Source organism: Balaenoptera musculus, chromosome 1, assembly GCF_009873245.2.
Source record: "Balaenoptera musculus isolate JJ_BM4_2016_0621 chromosome 1, mBalMus1.pri.v3, whole genome shotgun sequence".
Lineage (NCBI taxonomy): Eukaryota > Metazoa > Chordata > Mammalia > Artiodactyla > Balaenopteridae > Balaenoptera > Balaenoptera musculus.
Window position 1 is genome coordinate 89061343 of NC_045785.1, and position 27381 is coordinate 89088723.

The following is a 27381-nucleotide window of genomic DNA, read 5'->3' on the forward strand; positions in this document are numbered from 1 at the left end:
ATTCCCTCACTATAGAGTTCAGTGATAGGCCTTTTCCCAGACCTCCTCCTTTCCCCCCAAGAGGCCCACCCACTTCACTTGACCATCACACAACCAAGAAGCTTGCTTTGTTCCAACTTGCTTCCAGGCTGGCTGCACATCTCACTAAGTGAGTCCAACTCCAAATCTTATGCTGAGAAAATCTAGTTTTGAATTTTGGTTCCTCAACTTGTTAGCTGTGTGACGTTATTCTTTCTAAGTCTTAATCCTTAAAATAGGAACAGTGATAACATATGCCCTTCCGACCCATAAGGTTGTATGAATCAAATAACATGTAAAAAGTTATTCAAACTGTGAATAATATGCTTATATTAGTTCTTATCTAGGTACTGCACAAAGGATTTTATTTTCAAAGACTTAATATATGGTAAAACGTAACACTGAAGTTGTTATGTAAAGATTTAATTATTCAACTTAAAGAGTGCCTGAAAGAATTTTTAATAGAGCTGGAAAGCACTAAATGCTGGAAATTACATCTAGTCCTCTGCCGTAAGTTAGCTGTGTGATTGAAACAGCTATGTGACTTCAGGAAATCACCTAACTTTTCTAAGCCTAAACTTCTTCATTTCAAAAATGAAGAAACTGGTCTGGAGAAGGGATTATTGTCCCCAGGCTTCTCAGTTTTCAGAAGCTGCTGCAAGAGGCATATAGGGAGGAAAGAGAGAAGCTAGGACATTCAAAGTCCTCCATCCCTCCATCACTAAAGAACCTCAACTTTTCTCAATTTTTATATGTTGAGGGCTTAAAAACTATCACCGATACTCATAATGGTGACTTTGAGATCCCAAGGGAAGGTTCATCATATTCCTTATATGGCCACAACCTCCAACCTACCTACCAATAGGCTTTATTCCCAAAGTCCATTTGAAAATTGTATGAAAAGGTATTTTCCCAGAGAAGCCATGCTATCCAGTGGCAGTCGAATTCATAGATTAGTGTACAAAGACCCATGTAACTCTCAGAATTCAGTCATAAACCTTCCAGCCACACCTAACATGGTTTCTCTGTAATAAATGTATTTAGAGTTCCAATGTAAGATCCCTGGAATACATTCACCCAAGCTACAAGGACTAAGCCTAGCTCTGTTGAGGGCTTCTGTTATTGCTGTTGTTCTATAAGAGGCAAATCTGTCCAACAAATATTTATTATAAATCATCCACTATGTGCCAGGCATTACGCTATGCACAGGCATAAAGTGAGAAGCAAAGCAGAGCTCCGGTCCTCACGAAGTATGCAGTCTCACTTATACCTTACATAGCAGGCAAAAGCTCTGGAGTCATGGCTCTGGTTCCTACTAGTTGGATGATCATGGTGACTAGTTCGGTGACTTTCAGGAGGAACCCCCTTGCAAAATGGATATAATAATTATAAACCTAATAATGTGTTTTGTTAAGGATTAAATGACATACTGTATGTAGTGCCTAGTGCCATAGTAAAGACTCAATAAATGTTAGGAATTTGATAATGTAACAACGATAATGTTTATAATGATGATATGAAGATGTTCTAAAATGCTGTGTTGTGCTATAATCCAACTGCTCTCCTTACTGGAGTGAGCTCAAAAATATTACCAAACATTTGAAACTATGTTTATGATTTAATTCTGACAAGTTCAATCGTTTACATTCTTAAAAGGATTTTTGGCATCTCTGATCAGATTTTAAAATATTAACATTACTCTATTAAAAAAAACTTTAAAGGAAAACCATTAAAGAAAATTTCATATGCAACCATATATAAGTACTTTAAATATTTTTATACTAAATATTTTTATACTAAAATACTTTTCAATATTTTAAGAGTCATGAAAATATAGTCATGGAGGTAAATTCTTCATTCAAAAAGAAGGGGATAGATGATTTAAAAGAGAATTGAGATGCTAGTCACATATAAACATTAGTTGAAACACTTTATGTAAAAGCCTCTTTCAATTGTCTAATTTGGGGGATTAAAGAAAACCTCACATAAGCACTGCTTCCTAGGACCCTGATTTATAGACTGTAACCATTTCCATGGCTGTGGTACAAACTTCTTCAATGAATTCTGGAACATTATGCAAACAGTTTCACCATTTAGATGTCAGTACCTCAAAGAACAGAAGGGCCAATTCCTTTGTGTTTCACAATTCAAGGACTTACCAGTAAATTACAAAAAGAAACTGGAACAAAATCATACAGTGACGAGAACTGAGGTTACAGAAGCCTAAGCACCTACCATCCTAAAAATGTAAGCCTTTGTGCTTGTGATCATTTTCCCCCAAACCATTATTGATGCAGATCTACATTTAAAGATTACAAAAAGAACTGTTTTCAAAAACAGTAGGTAAATACAGGCTTTTTGTGTGTGTTTTAACCTAGAGTAAGTTACAAGGAAAGCAGTTTATCTAACTTGATGCTGGATCATGTTTTTTATCAACTGAAGACAAAAACTCAATTCAAAATGATTTACTTAATTATATATAAGGCACTAGTTAAGAGTGAAAAGATGCACAAGACAAATATGAGGTAATTAATAATAATAAAAAATTAGATATAGATTGTATAAGAGTTCAGCATTTCCCCCACCGAGAGCGCACCTGAAGGTAACTTCTGAATAGACAGGATATAAGCTGGACCTTAAAGGACGGGTAAGATTTAGCCTGGGGAAGTTGAACATGCAGAAGAATGAGATGATGTGAACAAAGTAACAGAGGTGGGAAATCCTGGGCAGTATTTACAATGGCATTAAGCAAGTATCTAGAAATAAGTATCGCCTCACTTTGCCTCTAACAAGTATCTCTAATTCCTGACACCTTACCAGGTACCAATTCCTGTCAATTCTAGCTCTACAGTTTATCTAGAAACTATTAATTTCTTTTCCCTCTACCTTAGTTTGAGTTCTCAGTACCACCTGCCTGAATGACCTTAATAGTCTTAATTCATCTCGCTGCCAGTATTTCCTTTCTTTCAGAAGCACAGATGCTTTGTAAACTCCATTTTATAATTAGATTTTAATGCTTTGGTATTTTATATTCAAATGAAAATATTTTGTGATTTTTAGGTTAAAAAGTATCTTTTCTGGATATGGAAAAATTAGAAAATTTAATTTGCTAAGAACTCTATCAAGCCCATGTATCTTTTATATATGTATATCCTAATCAGATCACTTAAATCTGTGAGGTAAAAGAAAGCTGAGCCAGCAGAGTTGTCAAAAAATGTACCACAAAACCATATAATCAAGAGTTACTAGTTTTTTATATAGAATACTTGCTGTTTTTAATCTTCACATGCATTTTGCTTAACATTGATAAAACACTGACTTTTGCTAACAGTAAGAAAGATTATACACATGGCTACACACTAGGTACACAGATAAAGCTGAATGACTAGACAGAAGAGCAGCTAGATTTATATTTTCACATATAAATGAGAGAACCCACATACAAATTAAGTGAAAGAATTACAATTTAAAGCATACAATTCCAAAGACAAGATCCAACTTGGGGTAGGGGGTGGGGAGGGGGGAATAAATAAATAAGCAATTCAACTCAGCAAATATTTGTCACACATTGATTATATGTGCATGGCACTGCAATAAAGTACCATGGAAGATGTGAAGATAAGTAAATTAAGGAGTTTATAATATGGTAAGCACATAAACATATGCAAGCAACTGAATACTCTTATAGGATAGAGATTTACCAGGATTGTTTGAGTAGAATAACGGCACAATCAGATCTACAATTTAAGCAGAAAACTATAAAGTGGAAGAGAATGATGGGAAGGTGGCTATTAAACTAGTGACTAAAAAAAGGAAATGGAAAGGAAGGAAAAAAATTTTAACCTGCTCATGATTTAACAGGTGGTCAAAAATAATTCCAAAGTGACTAAAAGAACAGAGAACTTATTAGATGAATTCTTCTAAGGTTACATAGTAATGTAGAGCTCTAATACCCTTATTACCTTGTTAAGTGTTCTTTGTACTCGTTAGGTTTTATCATTTCTACAATAGTGCCTGGACAACAATGAAAGCAATTTAATGCTTCTGAAAACTAACAGTAAGAACTACTACAAGGTCAAAAATGCTGACTATCACAATGAGTGTTGTGTTATTTAAAAAAAAGGAAGGAAATGAGTTCTTATTTTTTGAAAGTAATATACATTTTTTCCCAAAGTAGATATGTATTATATAAACAGAGGAACATATGGCAATAATCAAGGTCACTCACGCAACAGTCAGCGAAAGTGGAAGAATTTCATAATGATGAGAAAATTATACAACCTTTTTCCCTGAAGTCAGCCACAACTGATAATGCAGTTTTTAATGCAGAAACCATTGCTACCTGGTTTCAAACTGTCTTATTTATCTTTCCTTTAAAAATGTCTCAAAATCATTTCAGTCACCAAACTTTTACAAAAGAATTAACACATTCTATCACACAAATGGCTAACAATAAATGAAAGTACCATGCAAAAAAATTATTTTAGGATCTGTAATTCTTTTTTAGCCTGTCAGATTCAGGAGAATGTACACACAGTAAGTGCTAAGTAAAAAGACTGAAAGAAAACATACCAAAATGGTAACTATGGTTACCTTCAGGTGGTGAGACCACGGATGCTTTTATTTTCTTCTTTATACTTACTGTATTTTCCTGATTTTCTATGCGTATATATGTCACTTGTTATCACGAAAAAACGTTATTTTGTAAGTGGCTCTTCAAAAGCAGCAACAATAATAAAAGCAATTCTGATTCTGCATGATTAAGCTGCTAAATGCCTAACTTGAAGATTTCAAGAGAAGAAGGACTTGTTCCTCTTGTCTTTTGTGTACTGAGAAAAATCCTTGACTTTTCATTATCAGGAATGTCTAAATACAACCACCTTGCCTGGCTCTCGACAAATAAATGGATTTTTCTTTGACTAGAAAAATCCTCAAAATACAAATAAGTGTTAGAAATATCTGTTACTTAGGAATTTCAAGTAACATGATTTTAAAGTATACGTGTTTATAACTAATATTTTAATTGCAAAATATCTTAAAATTAACTCAATGAAAATTTGAGTATCTAATATATCTTGGTCTATGTATCCTTTGCCTAAAGCTGGAAAACAGGCCCGCTTTTTTTTTTAATAAATCTTTTTTTTTTTAATTATTTATTTATTTTTGGCTGCATTGGGTCTTTGTTGTTGCACGTGGGCTTTCTCCAGTTGCTGCGAGTGGGGGCTGCTCTTCGTTGTGGTGTGCGGGCTTCTCATTGTGGTGGCTTCTCTTGTTGCAGAGCACGGGCTTTAGACGCGCAGGCTCAGTAGTTGTGGCACGTGGGGTCAGTAGTTGTGGCTCGCGGGCTCTAGAGCACAGGCTCAGTAGTTGTGGCGCACGGGCTTAGTTGCTCCACAGCATGTGGGATCTTCCCAGACCAGGGCTTGAACCTGTGTCCCCTGCATTGGCAGGTGGATTCTTAACCACTGCGCCACCAGGGAGGTCCCAACAGGCCAGCTTTTTAGCTTCCAAAACTACAGGATATTAGAACTTAGCTAGTTTAGTATTCTTCATACTTTTTAGTGACAAATCTTTTTTCCAAATGAATTCTTACATAGAACATCACTGATGTTAAAAACTGAGTTAAAGATAATGACCTGGCTCCTCAGGGATTTATCCTTTGTGTTTTGGTGTCAATTACTTCATTATCTGCAGAACCCTAAAGCATCTTCATAAATCATGGTGCACTTTGAAAGCCACTAGTTTTGTCCAACATTCCTCCCTGTTCCCACCTCATCCCCTTGTAGTTAAGAAACTTAAGATCCAGAGCAGTTAGATGACTCCTTAGTTACCACCTGAGCAAAAAGTAAAACCAAAACCTTTTAATTTACAGTTAAACTCTAAACCTTTTCCATTACATCCATTATACCTTTCCTTTACTAATTCTTCCCAATATGTAGTCAGTTTTTACCCAACATATGTATTTTAAGTCTTGTGTTAACTAATCTCTAGATAGCCAAGGTTTCTGTGGTATGTATGTATGGATTCACTCGTGTTTCTGTAATACCTTGCAGATGCCCCAAAGTGCCTCCATGACTCTCTAACTCTACCTTTCTCGCTTTTGGGAATGTCTTTTAACTTCTTGTCCATCTAGAAAACCCCTTAGAATTCCTTTTCTAAACCACTTTATTGAGGTATAATTATCATACCATAACATTCACCCATTCCAAGTGTACATGAAATGATTTTTAGTAAATCTAAGTTGTGCAACCATCACTATATCCAGTTTTAGAGAATTTTTATCACTCCAGATCCCTTATGTCCATTTCTACTTAATCCTTGTTCTCATCCCCAGCCCCAGCCAACCACTAATTGCTTTCTGTCTCTATAGATTTGCTTTTTCTGGACACTTTATGTAAACGGAATCATAAATTATGTGGTCTTCTATGTCTCACTTCTTTCACTTAACATACATACACTTATTATCTATGCTGGGACTACCAACTGTTCATAAGAAAAAAAGGAGATACTTCAGGGAAACATCATGCCTTTGAGAGTCTGGGAATAAGACAAACCCAATCCTATTCTTCTACATAATCAGTTCTAAGATTGATAATGGTCCTGAAAGCATAGGAAGACTGGCACAGGGTTCTTAGGACAGGAGGCAACTTCTCTAGAAATGACAAGTTAACACAACCAAGCAAAATGAGAGAACACCTGGGCAATGGTTTTCGGAGGGTCCAGCCCCATGGACAAGTCTATGGGGGTAAGGACCATGATAACTGTGGTAGTGAGATGGTAGGATCCATTAGCATACAGAGTCCGTTTCCTTTCCTAGGATTATCAGTAAGGCACAAATGGCTCTCTACATCTCCCTAAATCTCAATTCTCTTAATAAACACTGCTCCTATGTATCTACTTCTTTTAATCGTCTACTGCACCCTACCCTCTCCATGAAGTCCAAGCCCCCATCACCTCTTCTCTAAAAGACTGCAATAAACCTACTAATTGATTTCCTCACTTCTAGTCTTGCCTGGCAGAAATTCAATCTCCACATACCAGCCAGAGATATCTTTTTAAAACACTTACCAGATCAAGTATTTGCTCTGTTTAAATCCCTCTAAAGGCAGTTAGTCTATATCACTTAGAATAAAATCCAAATTCCTGACAGTGTATTAGTCTAGTGGTCCAACCTTACCCACCTATCCAGCCTCAGATCACTCCTCTCCTTGCCTACTACTCTCCAGCAAGCCTTCCTTTGGTTCCTTTAACAAGCCAAGCTCATCTCCGCTTTAGGGTCTTTGTCCAAACTGTTCCTTCTGACTGGGATATGGTTGTTCCTTCTTGATTCATATCTTAAATGTTACCACCCTGAGAGACCTCCCCTGACTACCCAACTACAGTAGTGACCTAGTCACACTCTAAACTAGCAGTCTACTTGAATTTCTTATACTTGCCACTACCTGACTTTATTTTTTAAATTTGTTATTGCCTCTCTTTCCTACTAGAATGTAAGCTCTTTGAGAGCAGAGACCTTCTTGGTCAGGTTTACCACCATATTCAAAGAAACTCAGTAGGCAAACAATAAGAAGACAAACAGTATTTGTTGAATAAACAGATCACTATTCCGACTAATGATGTCTAACTTGGCAACCTCTAATATACTTTGCATATAACAACAAAACCAAAATTTCATTAGGTATATGGGGTTTGTGGTAAGGAACTGTATTTATGGCATGCCTAGAATAGAATGCATATCAACTGGCTGTGTGTGTATGTGTGTGTGTGTGTAGAAGTGTTAGTCTATGCAACTACTTACCTTCATAGATACTGATAATCAAGAATCTTCTGTTGGTTAATAAACTACAAAGTTAATAAAAAATACTCAGTGGTCGATTCTGAACTATGCTGCTTTAGAAAACAACAAAAACAAAAAAGATAGTTCAAAAGGAGCTGATAAATGATAGCTAAAAAAATTGTACCCATTCTCAGGTTAGGAATTTCATACTACTCCTCTTTAACCTAAGGTGAAGATGTTGGAAAGTATATACTGTTCAGGTCTGTAACCTTACCCAAGTAGAACTTCTGTTTAACAACTGGATGGCTGTTTTTCAATTCATAGGAAAGCTCTTTCACATAGATGACAGAATGCCTTTCGAAAGTGGTGCCCACTTCCTTTTTAGAAAATTGAGCAAGAGAGCATGGCAAGGTGACCTGTTAACACTCTACATTGAGCAAGCATATTTCTGGGAACTAAAATCTACTTTTCCAATTCTGCCATACTAAAAGAATGACAGTGCAGTTTTTAACTTTCTAAGAAATTTTTTATCTGTCTAGGTTGATGAATCTCAAAGTGTGGTGCCTGTACCAGCAGCTTCAGCATCACCTGAGAACTTTTCAGAAATGCAAATTCTCAGACCCCTACTGCAGATATACACTGTATCAGAAAATCTGAAGGGAAGGCCCAGGAAACTCTTTAATAATCCCTTTAGGTGATTCTGATGAATACTAAAGTCTGAGAATCACTGGTACAGGTTATTGTTTTTTCCATAAATGCTAGTCCAAAGAGTAAAGAGAAAAAGACTAGCTATTATAAGGAAGGGGACTTGGCCAAAATTTTTGCATTATGCAGGATATCCATATACATTTATTTTAAAATTTAAGTGTGCTATGCATATGATTAATTTTTTAATGTCTTTTATCTTAGAAAGCTATACAAAGGAATCAATAATTACCTCCTTCTCCTGGGATATGAATACCTTGGGTGGTACAAGAATTACACTTTCATAGAGATTTCATAAATACGAAAAACAGAAAATAGAAAGGTACTTCCTGTTTTTCACACTAGTAGTAAGTCATTTCATATCCAGATTAGGGAACAGAACCAAGATGGGGAAACAGCACTTTGTGGCTGCTTAGAGAAATCCCATATAAAACTGAGAGAAAGCTAAATTTAAAATAATAATAATATATGTAAATGTGGATATGATTTTGGGGGCTTATATGTATGGAGACCGTCAATTATCATAGTAAATTCCCTCTCAAATACCTTCACCCATTTTAAATATGAGAACAATAATACCGTACTTCTTTATCAGTGTAGGGGATCAGAGGGAAAGCGTCACCCTAGTCTAGCTTTACCCAGTCTGGATAACAGATTTACATAATAAAGACAAAGATCTTTTAAAATTTTTATGCCTTATACCCTGAGAAAACCATAATTCAAAAAGAGTCATGTACCACAATGTTCACTGCAGCACTATTTACAATAGCCAGGACATGGAAGCAACCTAAGTGTCCATCGACAGACGAATGGATAAAGAAGATGTGGCACATTTATAAAATGGAATATTACTCAGCCATAAAAAGAAACGAAATTGAGTTATTTGTAGTGAGGTGGATGGACCTAGTGTCTGTCATACAGAGTGAAGAAAGTCAGAAAGAGAAAAACAAATACCGTATGCTAATGCATATATATGGAATCTAAAAAAAAAAATGGTTCTGATGAACCTAGGGGCAGGACAGCAATAAAGACAAAGACACAGACACAGAGAATGGACTTGAGGACACGGGGAGGGGGAAGGGTAAGCTGGGACAGAGTGAAAGAGTAGCACTGACATATATACACTACCAAATGTAAAATAGAAAGCTAGTGGGAAGCAGCTGCATAGCACAGGGAGATCAGCTCAGTGCTCTGTGACTACCTAGAGGGGTGGGAGGGAGACGCAAGAGGGAGGGGATATGGGGATATACATATGCATATAGCTGATTCACTTTGTTATACAGCAGAAACTAACACAACATTGTAAAGCAATTATACTCCAATAAAGATGTTAAAAAAAATTTTATGCTTAAAAAGCAAAAAACTCTAAATAATAGATATTAGAAGATAATTTAGAGCAAAATATGATGGAAAGGGGCTAACTAACCTTCTTCACCAGAAATAAAAATTAAACCAATATGAAAAAATATACATAGTCTCTTATATATAGTCCATTAGTTTAAGATTTATATGTCTTTGTCTATCACATAATTTATTCCTCTCTTTTTTTCCTTTCTCCTGGCAATCATTCTTAAATGATTAAAAGAGAGAATGTCTAGAGGAAAGAATATTGGACTGAGAATCACTCAAGAATCTGAGAGTCAAGAATTCAATTTATTCCAACACAGAAATGTTTGGAAAAAATTTTAAGTGTAAAAAAGACTTGAATTGGCAAGGTTTTTTTTAAGTATGCATGTTTTTAGAAGACAAAACAGACAGCAAAGTTCTTTGCCAATTTAGACGTAGTCATAACTAAGAGGAAGTAATGAATACTGAAAGGTGAATCATTTATACTTTTTCTCTGGTTCTTCAGAACCAAAGGCAATATTTCTGGGATGCCTGGCCAGGATTAGTCAATTAAAGTGAGCTATTCTTCACAGGTAATACAGAAAATACAGGTCCCTCTAAAGCCACAGACACAGCATTGGGTACCAAGGCTAATGTAGCTTCTTGCTGTAAACAACTATTTCTTTTTTTAATGGATGAATTAAATAGCATTTTATTGATCCTCAGAACAAAAGAAAAGAAAAAGTTGTGTTTTTTGAGATTTCCTATATATACAACTAGCAATTGAATTCAGAGTCTAGGTGATCCACTGGCTGTGAGTTGTCTCTTTGCGCCTAATAATCAGCAGCTCTTATTCTGTGTGGTATCACACCTTTAATTTGGGACACCTAATTAGTGTGTAGAAAATTAAAAACTGCATTTATCAGAATAATCATGCCAGTACTTCATAACTGATAGTAGCTTTTATCCATGGGCTTCACTAAAGCATAGAAGTATTAATTAAATTTTATGGGATTATATTTCCTTTAAAATACATGCGCAGAAAGGATCAAGCTATCTTTATATTTCCCAAGAGATTGGAAATACATAAATGATTCTCAAAAAATCTTTACTATTTTTTCTTTTATTTGATTTTGAGAATATTTGAGAGACTCTTGACTACTTTTCTAATGTACTCTCCATATATATGATCAAAATATTTAAGATTTCATTAAAATAAAATGCCTGTTTCATATTCACAGAGAGGAAACCAACCAATACAGGCCAACAGTTCTCAGTTCATGCTGTCCTTTACTTTGTAAACAGCCATTTTAAATTATGCATTCCAGGAAGATATATGGGAAATACCTATTTCATGGATTCTAAGATGCAAATTTTTTCCTGTTATAATACATCTGAAATAGGAATGTGTCTTAACAATCAATAAAGTCTTAAAACTACTGTTGGCCACAAGCAGTCACAATTGTCATGGATTATATATGTGTGAACATCAGAACACAGATATCAAACTTGTAAAATGAATGTCAGCAGCCTGGAAGAAAATATTAAACACAGTTATGGAGTGCTCCTTTAACTCCTCAGAACCAAGATTTTTGGGTTAAAAACAACTAACTTTACATATTAATAATTGCAAAGCTGGCTTAAAAGCCTAATATCACTGGCTTTTAGCTCTTTCATGGATTATTTTAAGAAATGCTGCATCACTGTGCTCTCAATAGCACAGAAAACAATATTGGGTGGAAAAACATGGGCCTCAGCAATGCAGAGTAAGTCATTTGGAATAATTTAAAAAGGTTTTAGGAATACTTAACCAATTTAATTGGGTTATATTCCCTTTTTTGTACATTACAATTTGGATATAAAATTAAAATCTTTCTCTAGCTAAATTTCAATGATCTATTCCAATGAGGGGGAAAGAAGTCTAAGCTACGGGAAAATTATTATAAAAAAATCTAGTATTAAAAAACTTAATACACAGTCTTATATAAAATGATAATGTCTTATAATTCATGAAATACAATAAAATCTCTGGAAATTTGTAGAAAACTAAAACATTTTTGCTAAATACCATTAAAAAAACCCGTTCTTTTGTAGTATTACCTGTAAACCGCAGCAGCCTACAGCATTCATTATGGAAGCATTGTGAATAACTCGGTAAGGGATTCCCAGTTTTGTTGCTCTCAGAATAAGATCGCTATGTGTTGTAGCTCTGTAGTGAGAAAAGATCAGGTTGGATTAAACTAACCACGGCTAACTTTTTAAGACAGTAAAGCCACAACATTTCATGAGCTCAAGTCAATCAAAGGGTCAAGGACACTGCTTTCCCTCAAATATTTCGAGGCACCTGCATAACACTTTCATCTGGGCTTTTGGGCAAGAAAAGTGTAAGTTTACACAGGCCCTGTACAATGCTGAACTGCACCTTTAACACTCTTAAAGCAGCCTTGGCAGCTACAGAAAAAAGGGAACTTTTAACTTGCTCTTTTCGTCCTGTTAACACCTGCAAAAGACATCTGTGGAATATTACTCAGCAACTGAACTCCTGAGTAGCAGTTCTCAAATGTTTTGGTCTTAGGGTCCCTTTAAACTCTTAAAATTTCTGCTACAGAGTTCCAAATTATGGCACTAGACTTCCTCCTTGATTTCTGCTCTATTTTGAAGGCTTTGTTTCTGTATAAGGCACAATTTGCAGAACATTTTCACAGCCTGTAGATCAGCGTTCTGACTGATACATTCCTAGTTGGATTTTATCTGTCTAGCAGTCATTTTATTTATAACTGTTTTCAGCCTGGTTGTTACCGTGCATAATTAATATGTGTAAGGGTGTGCCTATTCTGCCTGCTGCCTTCCCTTTTTTGAGATAGATCTAAAGATTATAATTAGATAGACTGGGGTAAAGAGAGAATACATGTAAATATAAATATGGATACTGTGAAACTTAACCCCATATCAATTTAGAACTGCATTATTAAAGGCATTTTTCCCCCTTGATGAAAACTCCAGGCCCTACTGGGGAAAGCAACATTAGCATGTTTGAGAAACTACATACAAACAAGCAGAACCTGTCAACTGGTCAATGCATACCAAGTAGGAAGATCAAGGGCTTTCACCCCATGAGGCAGTCAGAAACAGATTAAAGAATGCCCACCAGGGAAGTCTGTTTTAAATCACACACGTAAAATACAAACTACTATAAAAATAATCATGAATTTGATTTAAAGTAAGCTTTTAAAAAATAATATAAATGCCAGTTATAAGTTTTTAATATCACTTTCAACAGAATTTCACTATTTAACACTAAGCTAAGGGAAAACTGAATTAGTTACTTGGTGAGCTATTTAAGTAGATGAGCAGAAAGAAAAACTGGTTTAAAATTATTCTCTTTTTATCACAAGTTCATTTAAAACGACCAGATGTGGTTGGTGTACTATGAAGATTTAATGACCTGGCAAAGTGATTTGGTTTTGTGAAACTGATATAAATGTGATTAAATTCGCCTTTCAGATTTCTGCTATGAAAAACTGTGATAAAATTGGTATTTTATCATCACAATTACCTAGATTATATTGCTTCATTAAAAAAAAAAGAAAAGAACTGTACGAACCATGGGCTTAACACCCTTATACTGGGCATTCCTCTAGGTCCGTGGCTCATGAAAATGTTTCACTGTAGTGACTGGGAAAGTGCGTGTGTGCGTGTGCACGCATGTGCACTGCCGTGTGTAAAGACAAATTTATTACTATTTCTGGGCATGTGGCTCTATCTAAAATCATATATACTTATATACACACACATATGGTTCTAGATAGAGCCACATGCCCAGAAATAGTAAATGTTTCTTAATAATATACTTGGAATTGCTCTGAAGGCAATTTCAAAAGAGGAGATTCTAGAATGTTGTGATCAATGGAATCAATAAAACGAAGTTCATAAAGGTGACAATTTGAATGTATAAGGCTTGGTATGTCTATTTTAAATTTTATTTTATAGTAACATTAATTTGCAGAATGGAAGCAATTAAATGATCCACATTAAGGCACATAGGAGACAGGGGAATAAAGGTATATTTGTGTGTGTGTATGTGTGTGCGTGTACCATGAACATATTACAGAGCATATTAAAATAGCGAATGGAATAAAAACAGAACCATCTTTAGAAAGAATTTGTTTTTTGTTTTTTAATTTATTTATTTTTGGCTGTGTTGGGTCTTCGTTGTTGCGTGGGCTTTCTCTAGTTGCAGTGAGTGGGGGCTACTCTTTGCTGCAGTGCGTGGGCTCTCATTGCGGTGGCTTCTCTTGTTGCGGAGCACGGGCTCTAGGCACACGGGTTTCAGTAGCTGCAGCACACGGGCTCAGCAGTTGTGGTGCATGGGCTTAGTTACCCCGCAGCATGTGGGATCTTCCCGGACCAGGGATCGAACCCGTGATCCCTGCATTGGCAGGCGGATTCTTAACCACTGCGCCACCAGGGAAGTCCAGAAAGAATCTGTTTAATGATGACCCTGTTCAACTGCTCTTTATGGGGACAGAAAGCTTAAGACTGTCATCTCTCACATGACTGAGTCAGATCTACTGATGCAGTATATTTTTAGAGTCATTTACGTTATTTATGTGATTAACTTCCACATTCCTTTTAATAACCTAGATAAAAAGGCAAAGATGAGAACTACACCAACTGACTTAACTTACTTTCAATTACCTTCTCCATGAATTTAAGATTGCTGGAGACAGATGGTGCTGATGGATGCACAACAGTGTGAATGTTCTTAATGCCACTGAACTGTACACTCAAAAACGGTTAAAATAATAAATTTTTAAATATTTTAAAAATATTAGAATTTTAAAATATTAGAAAATTTTTAAAAATTAGAAAAAAGAATTTAAGATTGAGTAAACAATTTTCCCTTCTTTTTGAAATTTTTATTCAAATAAGTAGAAAGGGGCTTAAAATTAAACAAAGTACATTTTTTTGATCATATATATACATGGAAGAATTTCAGTGCCTTGTTGCATTGTGTATTCCCTTCCTGGTTTATCCATTTAATTAATTCAAATTCTAATTCTTCAAGGCCCAATTAAAATTTACACATTCCTTACCACCCTGTCTCCAGCTACTATATCCCAACAGTAATCCAGCGGATAAATGAAAAATAACTACAGTTACAGTAAATATTACATAAATCCAAATACAAGGTTATGTATGATTAGTCACTGACACAGGGAAAATTAACTGGCTAGAAGTTTAAAAAAAAAAAAAAGCACTTACTCCTGAATAAAATAAGGGAGGATTCATGGAAGAGGTGGCATCTAAGCTGGGTCTTAAAGAATCTACTATTTCACTAAATAGAAACTAGGAAGAACAGTCTGTTTAAGGAAAAAGCATGAGCAAAGACATGGAGAACGAATACTGCAAAACATTTACAAAATGGCAAAGTTATACAATTTGGCTCTACCACAGTCAAAAAGAAGAGTAGCCAAAGGAAGAAGTAGATAAACTGTTAAAAGATTTAAGGCCACGAAGTCACTGAAGGATTCTGAGTAGCGTCACAGCACTTTCTCTGCGCCTCAGTTTTTTCATTTACATTGAAGTTTCCCTTCCACCCCTCCTTCCACCCAACCCCCCCCATCCTACCCCACAATCTTACCCCACAATCTTCAACTATTAAACCAGACCTTGCTCAAGGACCAACTCCTCCATAAAATAAAGCCTTTAAGTTTACACACACTTTTCTATCCTCATCTTCTACTTAACCTTTCAGCAGTACATCAAAGCTGACCACTCTTTCTTTTCTAAAACACTCTGTTTTCTTGGCTTCTGTGACAGCACACTCTATCGGTTTTCCTCCTCCTCTGCTCTTGAGAGACCATGAAATGCCAGTTTCCTAGGGATTGATCATCCTAGGTCTTCTGTTCTTGTTCTTGTTCCTTCCTAATGTGATTCCATCCACTACTCAGGTTTTAAATACCATCTAGATACTGATGACTTCAAAAGTCATATAACCAGGATAAATCCTCCCTTGAGCTCCAGTAGCAGATATCAAATTGTCTGTATGACATCCAAAACTTAAAACATTTCCAGAACCAATTCTTGTTTCCCCCAGCCCTTTTTCCTGCTGGTTTTCATCATTTCAAAAAATGGCATCATCAACTACTCAGTTACTAAAGCCAGAATCCTTGAAGACTTACTTCTTTCCTTTTCCTCATCTACTATATACATCCGAGCATTTTTCCTTCTAAACTTTTCCCAGTTTGTCTTTTTCTTTCTTCTACCAGAGCTACCCTTGCCTCCCTAAAACCCATTCACTCAAGCATTTAGAGTGATCTTTTAAGAATGTCAATGAGATTGTGATTATTTGCTGCTTATAATCCTCTAAAAGTTTACCACTGTACTTCAAACAAAACCCCTACTCCCTCCAAAGGCTTACATGTCTGGATCCCACCTATCTATTTAACTCCTTCTCAGGTCCCTTTTTCCTTCACTCACTGAGCTCCAACCACTCTGGCCTTTCAGTTCCTTGAATACATTCTTGCTGTTCCCTCTGCTTAGAATGTTCTTCCCTTCTGCTTTTCCTTTTACTTTTTAGATACCTGCTTGAATATCACCTCCACATGAAGGATTTTCCGTATGACCCTGCATAAATAAGTCTGTTCCTGTTAGTCTCTATTTTTTTTTCCTTTATAGATTTATTGATTTTTTTAATTTATTATTTTTTCTTCAACTAATGTCAGTCTCCCTTACGAAACTGTAAACCCCATGAGTTATCATCTAATATATATCCAGCACATAGGAATGCCTGTCATGAGATAGGTGCTCAAAAGATATTTGCTGAATGGATGTCAGTCCAAATACACCTGGTCCTCCTTTGTCATGACCTCAGGCAAAATATTAACAATTCTTTCAATTAATATTTAATTGATGCCTACTATAAGCCAAGTATTGTGAAGGAAGCTAGGGAGATAAAAATGTGAAGGACAGCCTACAAATCTAAAGAGTAAACATACAAATAAAAAAATACTTTGTGAAGTAATATATGAAAACTAATATGAATAATATGTCAGCAGTTAGGAAGAGATATAACTTCTGGTTGGGTTAATTAGGAACTATATCACAGAGAATGTGATGTTTGAGTTGGGCTTTGAAAAATGAGTAGGTTTCTGACAGTCACAAATAGGGCAAAGGGCATTACAGATGAGGAAAACAGTTTGAACAAATGTGTGATGGTGAGAAAGCATGACGATCAGGGAAGGGCAAACTGGTTGGCGTGAGTGTGGGTTTCAGTACAAGACCGGCAGGACACCAGTAGAAGAGCAGGCTAGACAGTATTTTTCATGTCTGGCCAAAGATGGAGCTAATAATAGTCTAATTTTGAGCCCGCGTGAGATTTTAAAATTGTGGATCTACAAACATGAATTTGATCACAGCAAAGGTAATGAGTTAAGGATCTACACCTGGACCAGGTAAAAGGCTACTATATTAAATTAGTATAATGAGAGCTTGGATTAGGTAGAATAGTGGCTGCCACAGAGGAAAGGAATGAAAGGATATGAAAAACTTGGTAAAACAAAAGTCAACAGCAGTGCTTCTCAAACTGTGTGAAAGGCCAATATTTTTTAAGTTCTAAATTGTCATGGAACATTAGTTTTGTAAAATGCAAAAAAATTAACTATTAGAAAAATAAAATATAAAATAATACAAAATACAAGCTCCAAATTTTTATTATTAGTTTCAGCAGAGATAAAATTATTTTGTAAAATTGCTATAAAAGTTTCTAAATGCTTACTTTCAGTTTCTGTAGTTATCTCATCATGGACTGGTAAGTTTGTGGGCTGGCAATAGCCTGCAAATCTCACTTCAAGCAGCATTGGTTTACTGGACTTCATCAGTGACTGGATACCATTTGCAACTAAGTATAATAATGATACATAATCTCTGGCACCTCATATTGATATAAATTACTTTCTTTTTGACAGACACATGCACATGTAACTCCATTGTTTTGAAAAATATCCTTGGTGGTGGGCTCACAGTGATTTAATTGTCCTTATGTTCCTTAAACCTGTGACATAAATCCTGGGTCACCAGCTGGAGAAAAAGAACTGTTCTGTTTGGCTTGACATTAGAGATTGATGATGCTTCACTAGACAAGTATAAGCCCATCTTTTTAGTAATGGGGAAGAACAGAGCTCCCAATGGATATAAGAAATTGAAATCTGAGGCTTGATAAATAATAAATTCAAGGCAAGTAAAGTGACAACAGTATTGCTAAATAGTAGATGATTAAAAAAGAAAAAAAAAAGCCTAGGACAAAGCAAGCAGAAGATACTTGCACTTACCTGCAAAATAAATGGCAGGTACAACTCTTGATAATGTAATATACTTATTTAATAATGATATACTAGTTTAGGTTGATGCCCTAAGTGACTTTCTAAAAAAATAGCTGAAGCAACAATATAAACTTTAGAGTTGACACTTGATAATCAATGTAAGTGATGCATGATGACATCCTTCCCAAATAAAGTTTCTTCATTAATATCAAAGATAATGAAAGTTTAAACTACAAAATTTTAGACAGAGCCTAGGTAAACAGTCCCCTATCAGGACCTGGAAGATAAAGTTTTAAATGTAATAAAAGAATTCTTAATGATTAAAAAAGTAAATAAATTAAAACTCAAAATATCTCCTTTGACTTACCCAAATGGATCACCAACTACAAGGAATGCGACATCACTGATATCAGCATCCTTTAAAATATTATTTGCTTCCTGTTCCACTTCTTCTCTATCAGCGAGAATCAATTTTCTTCCATAAAACTCTTCCTATAGATTTAAGTCCAATATAAAAATGAGACACAGGTGACCATTTCAACACACACACACACACACACACACACACACACACACACACCTCTCTCACACACACAAAACAGTCTTTGTCTGGGGCCAGTGCAAATCTTGGCAACCATCCAAACAGAGATCATTGACTACAACTCTTCAATGAGCTAGCCCTCTGTATCATGTTGCAATTAAACTCTGTCTTTGGGGCTATCTTAATATCCCAAGAGGAGGTAGACCTCCTAATACCTCAGGCTCTTTGCATTTTAAATTAACCTCTAAATTTGGGTCCAATAGACCAGGCCAAACATTGTAGGATGAATAGAGAACATGTATGCATGAGCCTGACTTCAGAAACACAGTACTGCAGAATAAATATATTAAACAATAATTATACACATACATGGTAGTTGGGTTTGATTAAATTTTCCTTAGGAAATCTATGGGACCTTGACTAAAAAAAAAGATAATTTCAATGAGAAACAGTAGAAAATTAAGATTTAGTTGTTTACAGAACCAGCAAACATTCCTGCATAATTGCAGGAAAGACTAATTTAAAACTGTATTTCCTAGTTCCTGCTAAAAAAGGCAGAGTTGCAGGAGCAAGAAAAGAATTCTGAATATATAATAAGTCTCCATACAAACTGCTTTGTGAACGAATCCCCAGAAGTTCAACTCTAAAGCACAAACCCAGGAGGCTGACCTTAACTGGAATGGCAGCATGTAAGTAAGAGTGTGCTAGTGGTCACGGGGCAGTGGTTACAACCTATTATGCAAGATCATGAATCTTATAACTGATTTCCTGTGGAGTAACATGTTGAATATAACTCAAATATAGTAAAAGTGGATGCACAGATAAATAATACTATTTCTTACATGCTGAGAAGTTTATTTTTGCCATAAGGATTATATCATATGTCAAAAGTTATAAGGATTGCTGTAATGGAAGAGTATCTGCTACTCAGTAATATTTGTCAAGCAAATGAGTAAATGAACAAATGATTAAGCATTTGAAGATAAAGGCTATAGTTCCAACTGTGATAATTATTTCCTAATACTTAACTAGAATCTGTTCCTCAAATGTGAAAAAAGATTCTTTCCTTTTCTCTGAATATCTTCTTAGAGATAATGTTCCAGAAGTTCCCAATGACAATGATGTTTTCATAGATGAAAATGTTTTATTTTCACTTGTACCACATATTTTTTCTTAATCCTTCATTTTTATACATCTTACTTTAATTTTGTAAGCCCAATAAACTTAACAGTTGCAGAGGGGACTTCCCTGGTGGTGCAGTGGTTAAGAATCCACCTGCCAATGCAGGGGACACGGGTTTGATCCCTGGTTAGGGAAGATCCCACGTGCCGTGGAGCAACTAAGCCCATGCGCCACAACTACTGAGCCTGTGCTCTAGAGCCTGCGAGCCACAACTACTGAGTCCACGTGCCACAACTACTGAAGCCCACACGCCTAGAGACTGTGCTCCGCAACGAGAAGCCACCGCAATGAGAAGCCCTCACACTGCAACCAAGAGTAGCCCCTGCTCGCCGCAAGTAGAGAAAGCCCGCGTGCAGCAACAAAGACCCAATGCAGCCAAAAACAAAACAAAACAAACAAACAAAAAACAACTGCGGAACATTTATATTCACATATGTAAGAGAACACACATATGATTACTGAAAACTGAAGGAAACAATGTTCTTTTCTGAACTTCTAACATTTCTTAAAAATCAAGCAGTCACATGTTACTAGGTTAATGCTGGCAGTAATCCTATCCAATATTTTATAAATGACTTAACAACAGAAAACCCACTCTCTCCTCAAGACTTTTATCATGATCACTTCATATTTATTACTTACCCTAACCCAAGAAATATTTCATTATCTAATTGAAACAACAGATTATTTTTTTAAAACATCCTCCTTAAAGAGAAACACACATTAACACCTCAATATAATCAAATGGTTGATCCTCTTTAAAAAGAATGTTTAAAAAAAGGAAGAGATTGCTAAAGCAGAAATAGACTGGTACTACATTATTTTTATCTTAACCACTTATTTATGTATTCGTTCATCCACTCATTTGAAAAATATTTCTGTGTACGACCTCCATGCCAAGCTCTATGCATGATGCTGGGAAACTGTGTGAATGAGACACACATGACCTCTGCCCTATAGAGCATAATGTCTAGTGGGGAATTAACTACCACATTATATGTGCTATAGGAACATCAAAGCTAGTCAGGGTCAGGAAAGGAAAATTTAAAAAACAAGCAGCACCATTTAACAAATGATTTTAAATTTATACTATATATTATCCAATGATTGATTAGACAGTTTTTGTACAATCTCAGCTCTAATCTTCTCCATTCGTGAAAATGAAGGTAAAACTCAAAATTCGTTCTTAGTTTTACATTGGTGGGCTTTGTATATCGGGAAGAAAGTAAAAACTAACAGCTAAAATTACTTTTGGGTGTTTCTGGAAGGATACACAAGAAATTAGTAATGATTGCCTCCAGAAGGAAGAACTGGGATAGAAATCTTTTGATGTATATACCTTTTAGTATCTTCTGAGTTTCAAACTATTTAACATATTACCTAGTCAAAAAGTAGAAGAGCAGAGGCTCAAAGTAGCATATGGAAACAAATGCAAGAACAAAATCTTAAAAAGAAAACAAAAACACTAACATTTAAAGTAGGAATGGAAAAGTAAGGAGCTTACAAAGGGGACTGAGAAAAATGGAAAAGCAGGAATAAAACCAATAGAGAGCCATGTCTTGAAAGTCGGTTTCAAGGAATAGTCAACTATGTCAAAAGAAGTAAACCAGACAAGAATTCAAAACCATCCTCTGGAGTTCTTGCTACTAAATAATTGTTCAACAAACAGAAGTATTTCAGAGAAATGGAAGTCAGCTTGTAGGAGTCTTGAGACATAAGGGGACGTGGGGGGACAAGAGAAGTATACTGCTTTTTCAAAAAGCTTTGGAAAAAGGAGAGAGAAACAGAATAATAACTATGGGGAAAAGAGGTTTAAAAAAGGAGAGTTTTCAGAATGGACAATACACTTGATCCTTGAAGAATGCAGGGGTTAGGGGTGCCGACCCTTCACAAAGTCAAAAATCTGAGTATAACCTATAGTCAGCCCTCCATATCCGTGATTCCTCCATAACCGTGGATTCAACCAACCTCGAATCAAGTAGTACTGTAGTATTTACTATGGAAAAAAACCCCAAATATAAGTGGATCTGTGCAGTTCAAACTCAAGCTGTTCAAGGGTCAACTGTATTTGACCCTTGAGAGGACAAAAGGATATTAATATAGATCAAACGTAAAGAAGAAAGAATAATTGACAGGAGTAAGGTTCCAGAGGAATGGAGAGAAGAAGTTTGAAAGAAAACCCATCTAGATGGCATTAGACTTGAACAGGAAGAGAACCTCATCTTACAAGTCATTTTCTAAGACTGGAGGGAGGACAGATTCAGATTTAGGGTAAGGATAAATAGGAAGCTAATAAAGGTCATAGCTGATGGCCTCATTTTTCTCAATGCAAAGTTCTTTACTGTTCTCTCCTATCCCTCCAATCTCAACCCACAGCAGTTAGATAGGAGGACAAGGAAACAGAGTTGGCTGGTATACCCAGGTGAAGTAGGTTAGGAAGAAAAGAGAAGGAACAATGATAAATATAATTAACACTGCTGTACTCTACATATGAAAGTTGTTACAAGAGTAAATCCGAAGAGTTCTCATCACAAGGAAAACAATTCTTTTTCTTTTTCTTTTACTTTGTATCTATATGAGATGATGGATGTTAACTAAACTTATTGTGATCATTTCATGATGTGAGAAAGTCAAATCATTATGTCACTTATACACTTTAAACTTTTACAGTGCTGTATATCAATTATATCTCAATAAAACTGGAAGGAGAAAAAGTGGGAAAAGATACACCAGAGGAAAATGAAAGTTATTTCGGTGTTGCCCAAGAACAAGTTATAGCAAGTATTTGTTTTTCTCCTCCCTGCTTTTGCTCACTATTATTTTTTCTTCAGCAAGGAATGTTCTTTCTCTTCCCCTTATCAAATCTTATCTATAATAATAACTATCTCTTGCTCTTCCCTTTATCAAATATCATCTATAATAACAATATCTGTAATAATACATTTACAATGGGCTTACTCTGTGGTCTTCTAAGAACTTATGCATATGAATTCATTTAATCTTTACCACAATTTATGACATAGGCACTATTTTTATTCCTGTTTTACAGATAAGAAAAAGAGCAAAGAAAATTTAAATGACTGCCCAAGGACACAGAACATTAGTTGATTGCAGGACTTCACAGAACTGCAAATGGGGCATAGACAAGCAGAGATGAATGATCTCCTCTGCTTTATGCAGGGTAGCTAGGGCCCCAAAGTTAGTCCTCGCCGGCCATGAGCAGCTTCCTCCATTTATCCTGAAGAGCTATACAAATATTATCATTTTGTATTTGGACCATGATTTAAACAAAAGAAACAAAACAAAAATAAAACAATTGAGATGTGTCGTTTTAAAACATAGCTCAAATTCCATCTGTTCCATAGTATTCCCTGACCAGCACAGCCTGAAGTGACCTTCTCTCTTACATGTACCCCAATTGTAATTAATAACTAGTACCTATTTGAGATAGCTTCTACTACTTAATTGGTGAAAAAGTGTTGGCTTAAATAAAATAATCAAGTTCTTGTCAGCAATATAATTTTATAGTTTCTCTCTTCCACTACTGTCATGAATTGTTATTTACATCTTCCAGTATTATTTAAGTTTTCCTGGGTAAACGCAGATGAATCATGACCCACTTGAGAACAAAGATCATAGCTTATATCTCATTGTATAACGTATATAGGTGCGTTATATCAGATAGGCACATAAGATAATAATTTAGCCACAGAAAGTGCCTAAAGAAATCCAAACTGTATATACCAAAACTAAAACTCTTTCCTGGATTCACTGTCTCTAGTTTAATTAACTTCTGAATAATAGGGAATATATAAACGATACTACCCATCTGGCAATTTGAAAATAATAGCTTTCAATGTAAGAACAGATAAATTCTAGATTTCTTTAGCAACATCCATGTGTGCTTTTAAAAAAATTATTTTGTGTAATTAGTGATAAAAGAAAGCATATATTCATTACAGAAAACAGAATTTTCCCATCTTTTTTTCACTGTATAATAACTGTCTAGACTTATTGAGACCAGATTGTACGAGCACATCTTAACAACTTTTTAAGTAATTTGTTTAAAGAAGAAAGAAAAGGTAGAAATTAAAGGAAGAAAGAAAGTGGCTGAAGATAAAGTGGTTCTAAAATTTTACTGGGCAATATAAGGCATGATAGTATTTATTTATACCTTACTTTATTCCAGAAAGGATTCATTTAAGGTGGCTGATGTATGGAAAGTTGTTCAGGGAAGAACATGAATTGAGGACCCAGAGGGGCTCATGGAGAGCAGATCAGTGGAATTTTGTGACAGGGAGGGATCCAGGATTGACCACTTTACTTGAATTCTAACTTCTCTGTAGGTGTTCTGTGACGTTATATTTTGTGAAGCTATTACCTATCCCTAGGAGTACAGAGACACAGTATGGTCAAAAGTGGTGGATCTCAACTGAGGACTGCTTTGGCCCATATTCTGGCTCTATCATTCACTATCTGTATGACCCTGGACAAGTTTCTCTGTGCCTCTAAAACTGTGAACAGTAATTAAAGAGTAATAATCCTGTTCTACATGTAAAGTGTTTAAAACAGTGCATAATAAGTGTTCTAAAAATATTAGCACTTTTTATTGTTGAGGAATAGAATTCTAGTACCTTAACAAAGTACATATGATTTACCTGTGAGGTTGAGCTCAGCCCCAGATCTTGACCCTGTATGTAGTAACTCTACAGATATGTTTTTGGGGAAAAAATATAATACTTAAAAAAAATCATAGCAACCGAAATTAACATTTAGCTAGCACTTAAATTTGCAAAGCACTTTCACATACATCATCTTAATAAATGATATAATCTTAATAGCCTTCCAACTGATTATTATCTCCATTTGACAAATGAAGAAAATGAGGTTTAGAGACGTTTGGAAATGTATCTGTTAACAACTCATGTTTTCTGAACACTTTTGTGCCAGACGCTATGCTAAAATCCTATAAGGTAGGCATTTCTGTCCTCTTTTTACAAAGTAAGAAACTACAGTTAAAGGGCTTGTCCAAGGTCACATGTTAACATGTGACAGAGCAAAGACATAAAACCAGGTCCAATTCTATAAAACTACTGATTTATTTGTCTATATTCTCTAAAAAGATTTTAAGTTCATTCTAATTGTCCTTTACCACTAGAGAGGAACATTTCTATCATCTTGAACTTGGATATTTTGGCTCCATCCTAATAAACTGGAGCCAACAAATCAAAGCTGGTCATTAGACACAACTTTTATTTCAATGCATGGCCAATCAAGTAGCAGTCCTTCTTTAAGATTTTAAAGAAACTCTGAGACCTTCAGAATTCTCTGGGCTGTGAATCTGAGAGGCCAGAAGACCTGAAATTCTCTAGGTCACCTTTTTCTCTGGAAGACTTGATACACCAATCCTAAAATGTTCTCCCTCCTCCTATAACATGTCCATCAATCTTTTCATCTTAATTTACATTCTATTTGAAATTTGACAATGAACCTGAATTTGACCTCTCCTCCAAAATTTACTGAGCCCTTAGCAAAGCCAGGTAAATGTATGATATACTAGCAAATTCTACGGTTACTAAGTTCCAGGCTCACTCAATACATCCAAGTGTATGAGTATAAGCCTTACTGGGAGATGTCTATTCAAAGGTTAGATCTCTCTGGATATGATACAGACAGAAAGGCGATTACCACTCCCTATGGAAATACTTCAAAGGGGGGAGGTTTTCAGCTTGGTTCCTGAATACCTAACCAGCTCATTAAGGCTGTGTTAGCACCTCATTAGCACTCAACTCAGAAAGGATTTCTTGGCTATCTCATGAAATATGGGATTCTGATAATTATCCCCAGGAGTGTAAAATAACTTTCCTATTTAATGGAGAAAGCTACACAGTTAGACTTGTAAAGTAAGAAAAAGCACGCTTTCATTTTCCAAGTCACTTGGTTAGTGTGTTATTTCCATTCTTGTACTCCTCAGATTCTTAATAATAAGCAGGGCATGTGTTTTAAAGGGTTTGAACCAACAGACCTGAAAAATTCGGCTCAGCTTGGTGTAATAAAAACCAGCTGTTAAATATCGTTCTTCCCAGGAGGCTGGAAAGCCTTAAGCACCTACCAGAACTTCCTTCCCTACAGTCAGGACTGAGGTATAGGCTTCCAGATACACTCGACTGCAGCGTCTTACAACTTCCAGCCCCTTGACTGTGATGTCCTTGGCATCTCCCAGGCCCAAACCGATCATGTAAAGCATTTCAAAGTCCAGGGGGAGGGCGACTGCAGGACGAAATGAATAAGAAAATCAAGTGTCAGCTACATAGAGGATGCCTAAAATCTAGTGATGAACACTTAGACGAAAGCCAAAATAGCACGAGGAGGGACGGCATGTCACAAGGAGGGAGGTTTAAGAATCTTACTTCAAGCCTTTTAAATAAGGATTGTATTGTTTTTAAACAACCCTACTCGCTTTCTCTCTTGTTACACAAACCTAGGAGCAATTACCCTTTGAGAGAATCGTAGCTGGATCACCGTCCTCCCCAAACTCCTATCTGCCGCGGTTTCCCAGAAACAGCTGCCCAACCGGAGGATTTGCGCGGAGCGAGGATCCACGCTGCAGCCTCACCTACGGTGCCGCAAAGCGCCGGCGCTGCGCTTTGCGGCACTTTACGACTAGCTGGAAGGGATGGCTCGTTCCGGCACCTGGCGGGGCGACGTTGTCCAGCCGCGACTAAGAATGATACGCAGGATGCTGGGGCGGGGAGGCGAAAGGTTAGCCGGTCAGAGGGAGTCTGACCAGTGCCCCCAGCATGACATTTGGGAAGGGACGAGGCCTGCCTGCGATCCCCTATGTTTAAGCCCGCAGCCTGGGACCGGCTAAGTGCAGGAGCTCTTCGCTCGCGAGGAGAGCCGGCCGCGAAGTTGGCCCGAGGAGCCCCACGCCCTCCCCCTCTCCTCCTCCAGACACACGAGGGGTTGGCGGGTGGAAGGGGTTTCCCTAGTCTGCCCTGGGATTGCCCAAGTGCTCAGGTTCCCATCCTCGCCTTTTCATTCGGCCGTAGTTTCACCAGCTGCCTCCCTCGTGAGCTGCCAGCTTGGCAAACCCGTTGGTGAGTGTTAGTTCAGATTTCCCAGCGGGGCGGTGATTCCTTGGGTCTGTCCCCAAGACCTCATTCTGGAGTGCCCCAAGGGGCGTGACGGGAATCTGCCTCAGTCATCGTCAGTGTCGGGAAGCCCAAGACCCTCCTGTGCCCCGAGAAGTGACCTTTAAGAATGCTCAGGGATTTCAGACCTCGTCCCAATGCTTCCACAGGGGGAATTCTTAAAGTGGTTGGTTAAATGGCAGTTCCAATGTCGAAATGATTTGTTTTGACTGAATATGCTCTTCCTAAGGTCACTAATGACCTCATCCAAGTTCAGAAGACAAGTTCCATTGCTTATCTCAGTAGACTGTTGATTATTCAGAGTTTTCCTTGTGCTTCTCTGACAATGCCTTGTGTCTTTTTTGCTCAACTCCG

The 27381-nt window shown here is 36.5% G+C and overlaps 1 protein-coding gene across 3 annotated transcripts in view; it reads right to left on the reverse strand.

The window, feature by feature from the left end:
* The window catches only part of DPH5 (diphthamide biosynthesis 5), a 36483-nt gene extending 9694 nt beyond the window's left edge, over positions 1-26789 (reverse strand). The window contains exons 1-5 of one of the 3 annotated variants that reach the window (XM_036834331.1): positions 26702-26789; positions 25986-26143; positions 24532-24579; positions 18518-18642; positions 11927-12035 (exon numbers count right to left, since the gene is read on the reverse strand). In XM_036834331.1, coding sequence (XP_036690226.1) covers positions 11927-12035; positions 18518-18642; positions 24532-24579; positions 25986-26120 — 417 coding nt within the window. In that variant the 5' untranslated portion in view covers positions 26121-26143; positions 26702-26789. Of the gene's footprint in view, positions 1-11926; positions 12036-18517; positions 18643-24531; positions 24580-25985; positions 26144-26368; positions 26491-26701 lie in introns of those variants that run through there. The other 2 variants (XM_036834322.1, XM_036834339.1) reach the window with 2 other exon arrangements.
* Between the last annotated feature and the right edge of the window lie 592 nt (positions 26790-27381).